The 6084-nt window shown below is 40.2% G+C and overlaps 1 protein-coding gene across 1 annotated transcript in view; it reads right to left on the bottom strand.

Annotated features, from left to right (window-relative positions):
- The window catches only part of LOC104772842 (probable WRKY transcription factor 16), an 11186-nt gene that overhangs the window by 3552 nt on the left and 1550 nt on the right, over positions 1-6084 (bottom strand). Inside the window, exons 2-4 of the mRNA XM_010497404.1 lie at positions 4854-5907; positions 4426-4725; positions 4008-4348 (exon numbers count right to left, since the gene is read on the bottom strand). Of these exons, the coding sequence (XP_010495706.1) occupies positions 4008-4348; positions 4426-4725; positions 4854-5907 (1695 nt within the window). The remainder of the gene's footprint in view (positions 1-4007; positions 4349-4425; positions 4726-4853; positions 5908-6084) is intronic.

Below are 6084 nucleotides of genomic sequence, written 5' to 3'. Positions count from 1 at the left end.
CCCCAGCACCAATGTTTCGCGGTCCCTGATGTGGTTCATGCTGTTGTGCCATAGTGACTTGTGCGGGATGATCAGTGGGTTGACGAGCCTGTCATGGGCGTTGCAACCGATTGATTTCGTCAATAACAGGAACGAGATTTTGATGCCCTCTTGATCTGGTGTGCATGCAAGGTTGCAATCAACAGGTATCTGAGATGCAAAACAAACAAGCAGAAAACCAAAACAAGTTAGTACTCAGATTGATTGTGTAACAGAACTTAATCTTGCAAAACTTGAAATCCTAAATGTAACAAAACGATTCCCAAATGGCAACGGCGCCAAATTGATACTAAGATTTTTGTTTCTCCTAGTAGGTTCAATTAACCTTATGCGTTGTAATACTTAAGGTGTCAATCCAAATGGGATGATGCTAGTCACTCAAGATGCAATCAAGCAATCACAAGTTAAGCCAATTCAAGAGAGAGTTTTTCTAACAATCCTAGAATGGTCAAAATACAAAATGAAATGAATTACAGAAACAGAAACGAAAATGTATGACAAGAAGCAAGCAAGAATGAGAGAAACTGAGAACGATTCTAAGCATGAACAAACGAAACAGTTCCGGGAATGTAATAAAAATCAGAAAGAAAGAAGTCCTAAGGATGGGAGTAATTGATGTCGGTGGAGTATCCTAGTCTATAGCGTGTTTAACATGTCACNCGAGTTTTTTCTAACAATCCTAGAATGGTCAAAATACAAAATGAAATGAATTACAGAAACAGAAACGAAAATGTATGACAAGAAGCAAGCAAGAATGAGAGAAACTGAGAACGATTCTAAGCATGAACAAACGAAACAGTTCCGGGAATGTAATAAAAATCAGAAAGAAAGAAGTCCTAAGGATGGGAGTAATTGATGTCGGTGGAGTATCCTAGTCTATAGCGTGTTTAACATGTCACAAGCAAACCATCCCTAAATAATGAGCATCACTTCTTAGCTAATCCAATCTCTTGACAAAAGCTACTCAAACTCAACCACTTCCAAACCTAGCTCTCGCTAGAGAAACATGATCAAGCATGGCATGAAAAACAAGTTCATTCACGTCAACAAACATCCTAGACAACTAATCTCTTAGGCTAGGAACGTAAGTCTCTGGCACTAGTTGGTCAGACATTTCATCGAACACCTTTTGGGTGCGGAGATGTCTAAAACCTAGTTCCAATTGATCAGAGAGAAACTAGTATTTCTAATTCTAGTCCAGAAGGGAGTCATACAATCAAAGCTTAAACACTCTACATCCTAAGATCCTCCACCTAATCTATCCCATCCTCAAGAACTACTACACTACTCAGATCCGAAATTCATCATCAAGCATGCAAACACATAAATCATTGAATCAAGCATCATTAGGTGGATAAAAATAAGGTGAACAACTTTGTAAAAGGAATCAGATGCAAAATCTCAATAATCTCAAAGATATCGGAAATACAAGTCTCAGAACGTTTTTTGGAGGCTAGGTAAACCTTAAGAACAAAACGAGATAAAAACTAAGATATCCAAAACAAGACTTAACAAAATGTATTTATAGTAAAAAACATGTAAATCCCTAAAACTTAAAACGACAAGGTGAAGCGTCGGTTTGGGAATCTCCTGAAGCGCATAAGACGGAACGTCTTCCTGACATGTGCGGTCGAGTCGTGTGTCGTCTCTCCCTAGAGTGAGGTCGAGTGGAATGAGTAGGAGTGGCTCCAGTGGTGTGAGTGAAAATGGCTCGAGCATGGTCTGTGAAAGTGGCTCGAGCTGGGTGTATACGTATCCACTAAAACGATGATAACTCCTGAACCACACCTCCGATTGGCTTGAAATAAACAGCATTGGAAAGATGACTCAATTCTCTACAACTTTCATGAAGACGTCAAAAGCTGAATCCCTAGACCGGTGGCTCGAGTGATGGCTCGATTGTGGAAGCGAGGAGTAGCCCGATTGTAGAACTGAGGAGGGCTCGACTGTAGAAGTGAGGAGCATGGCTCGGTTGTAGAAGTGAGGAGCACTCGAATGTGGAAGTGAGGAGCATGGCTCGGTTGTAGAAGTGAGGAGCGCTCGAATGTGGAAGTGAGGAGCATGGCTCGGTTGTAGAAGTGAGGAGCAGCCCGATTGTAGAACTGAGGAGGGCTCGGTTTAGGAAGTGCGGAGCATGGCTCGGTTGAGGGAGTGAGGAGCATGGCTCGGTTTAGGAAGTGAGGAGGGCTCGGTTTAGGAAGTGAGGAGCGCTCGATTGTGTAAGTGAGGAGCAGCTCGATTGTGTGCGCTTCCAACGTCTCCTAAACACCTGAAAAACTCCGAAATGCGCAATGTATGCAAGAATGATGCAGAAACTTCCTAAACATGCAAAATGTACGAAAGAGGTTCTAAAATGATGCAAAACAACTAGTTGTCCTAGCTAAAGGCATGACAAATACAGGCTAAGGAGATGCAAAATACAGACATATCAACTCCCCCAAACTTATTCTTTGCTTGCCCTCAAGCAAACTATCAAGAACAGAGTATGGAAGAGAGGTGTGAAGATGGGGTCTCAGAACCTAAAACATGCTGAATAGAGTAGTTAGAATCAAGGTCCTTGTTTTTAGTTCTATGATGCATGGTGAAGGAACTTTATTTCAAATCTACACATGCTATCCTATCAATCATCCCCTTTAACATTCATTAACAGAGAACCGTGAATCAAGCTAAACAATGTCATTGAACTCATTTGGCTAGGGTAAAGGTTTGAGACATAGATGGTCTCCTCATCACGTGGTTTTATCAATACAGAACAAGGTTCTCTCACGAAAAGGAGTTGAGCTTAAGAGAAGGCTAAAGGTTGAAACCAACTGATACATACAAGAGCAGCGCCCTGTCTACCCAAAGAACACTCCAAACCGAAGTTGGTCCTATCTCTACCCTTCATCAGAAACTTCATCTCAAACTTTTTACACTTAGTCTTAGGAAGAGTTCACTTCTTTTCATTCTAGCGGATTGGGAGATCTTTATTATCACTATGGTTCGTTTTCTTTCCTTCTAGGGACTCTAGACATCTTAAGTATTTTTTTTATTTTTTTTTTTTTTTTTTCTTTGTCTAATCTTTTTATTTTATGCCCAGAACCAATAACTCTTTTTACTTTGCTCACCCCAAATCCTTTACTAGACTTGTAAACTATGTAAACACATCCCCCTCCTAAAGACTTTCCACTTCTTTACTTTTCTGCACAAATCCATACCCAATACCCAAAATTCGAGTTCTCACCTAGTCCTACTAGTCCGGATAACGCGAACTAGAACTACACAGGATCCTACTCTTGTCGGTTAGAACCTAACACTTTCTAACAAGCTCAACTCGGAAAAGGCCTGACACTCAAGAAAACAATTGACTTGAAAGAACGGTTGGTTAAGGGTGCGGGAAACTGTTCCAAAGATGGGAATCAGCTACTTGGATTGACAAGGGTGGTAAAAATGTGAAAGACAATCCAAGTATGTGTATGGTATCCATGAGTTCAACTTCAATGCATCACATGATAATTGCAAGTCAAGATTAGGTTCAGGTAGATAGGGAATGATATCAATTCAAAACATGCTTCAATTTTACATTTTCAAGTTCAATCAATAAGCATCAAAGAACTAATAACAAGGGCCTTGATCCTATCCTATTGAATCCAGCATGCTAACAAGGTTACAATCATCATCAACCCCTATGCTAAATGCAACAACCCTACATGCACAACACTAGACTCAATCCTAAAATGCGAATGCAAACTACATGAACACTCTGTTTTTGTGGAGATTTTCGATTTTTTTATGTTTTTTTTTTTTTATGTTTTTTTTTTATGCAATAGATATGATGCAAACTCAAATATGATATGGTGTAAAAATTAAAATAAGAATCACAGAACACAACATCAGATACATCATCTCAAACCCTCCCCCAAACTTAAATTACACAGTCTCCTGTGTAAGAAAAATTTGCAGGAGGATTTAAGAATCACAACAGAAACAATGCAGGAATGAAATGGTATGTACAAATGGAGGGTCGGAGTACCTCAGTAGTAGAAGAAGGAGTCTGAGCTCGCCCAAGGAGTTGGTGTGTGAAACTGACTCTGCCCTTCGCCTTGTGCAGGATCCGCGGGTGTGACGTCAGCCGGTTGGTCGACTTGCTGCTCAACAGCTTGCGTGTTCTGATATATGTTCGGCTGCTCGTCATACTGCATGTCGTCGACTCTGGACTCACTACAGCTTGAAGATCTATTTTCTCAAGGTTACAAGCTTTCGCGAGCTCGTCAACCTCAAGTAGTTTCTGAGAGTGGCTAAGATTTATCATCCTTAATTTGGCTAGACTCTGTACAACAAAACAAAACACATATATACAATAGCTCAACTACAAAAAGAATTGTGGTTCTGGGACTTTAGTCGTACCTTGGTCCCAACCGAGAGAGATTGAAGCTGACTATAAGGCATATTGAGTTCAACTAGGTGCCGAGGGTCAAACTCTACAGGCAATGATCGCATCGGACACTTCTCCCAGTGGAGTAGCCTGAGCTCATAAGGCAGAGAATGAAATTCCTTAGGAAGTCGGAGTTCTTGAGCAGTTTCAGAGTTTGGACTGTAGATCTTCAAAAGTCTAAGATTATACATATTCTCAAACGCCTTATGATTAACATCAAAGGTTACTACATTTGTTGTGTCAAGGAAAATTCCTTCGATAACTTCATTTCCCTGTAAAACCCCCAATAAATCGACCTTAACCGATTTAATAAAATTGCAACAACGATTTTTGTGAACCAAATCATTCATGAACAACGTTAACAAGGTTTTAATATCAGAATGTACGTAACAATTAGTACCTTGGAATTATCGTTTTCTAGTAATAATCTGATTCTTGAAGGTTCCCAGAGTCTGCGACGCCTTGAAGTCTGGTTGACGAATTCACGGGCAGCGTCTTGAATAAAATTTTGCATCTCCACTTTTTTTTCCTTTGAGATCGACAAGAGAGACCGCTCAGCAAGACGGTCAATCCCAACGTGTGGAAAGAACCCACACCCTTCGAGTATTCGCATTACATTGTCACTAGGTTCGCCATTAAAGAAACAAGCAATGTCCATGAATATACTCCTCTCATTGTCATTAAGTGCATCGTAGCTGCTTCTGAATAAACTGAGAATTTCTTGCGGAGGACATTTCTTCATCTTCTCAAACTCCGCCTCCATTTCTTCCGGTTTCTTCTTCTCCTCCAGTTCTCTGCCATATAAGCATAGAGCCTTAGGATTCCCACCAGCATATTTAACAATCTTCTTTGATACGTCCATTAGTTTAACATCACTTGGCCATTCTTGGAGGAACATGGTCCGAGAGAATAACCGTATAGCTTCTTTTTCGTTCAGACTTGGAACTTCGAATACATCCTCGACCTGGCACTGATAAAGAACTTGTTTGTCTCGAGATGTTAGGATTATTACGCTTCCAGGGCTAACCCCTTCAACATCTCCAAGGAAAGACTCGAAATCCATCAGGTTGCGCACATCATCAAGAACAAAAAGAACTTTCTTCTTTCGTAATGTTTCGAATGAGAGGGTTGGCTCCTTACTGGAGCCACCTTTCAGAACCTTCTTTAAATACTCTTCCCGCTGTTTGTAAGGACGTCCTTTACGATATTCTTTGTAAAATTCTTCCACAAAGAAGGAAGCCTCAAAGTCTTTAGACATCTGCTTAAAGGCTGCTTCTGCAATGGTAGTCTTGCCTATGCCAGGCATACCCCATAACCCTAGGTGGTAAAATTTATGACATTGCGTGCAAAGCAATTTTTCTATCTCCAGCAACCTTGAGTAGACTCCGATCTTACCTGTTGCATCTAGCTCCTCTCGTACATCAGCAACAATCTTTTCTACAAATTCGGAGTCTCTGCACAGATTTTCCAACACAAAGGTTAACATTTTCACATTCAAGGTATTATGTTTCTTCTCTCGAAGGTACTTTAAAAGATTCTACCAACGGATCTAGAAAATTTTACCATAACAAAATACAAGAAGTCACTGAAAAAATATAAGTTAAAAAAAAAAAAAAAAAAATTAAGCCATG

Source organism: Camelina sativa, chromosome 20 (genome assembly GCF_000633955.1).
Source record: "Camelina sativa cultivar DH55 chromosome 20, Cs, whole genome shotgun sequence".
Taxonomy (NCBI): domain Eukaryota; kingdom Viridiplantae; phylum Streptophyta; class Magnoliopsida; order Brassicales; family Brassicaceae; genus Camelina; species Camelina sativa.
This window is presented reverse-complemented; position numbering and strand designations above follow the sequence as displayed.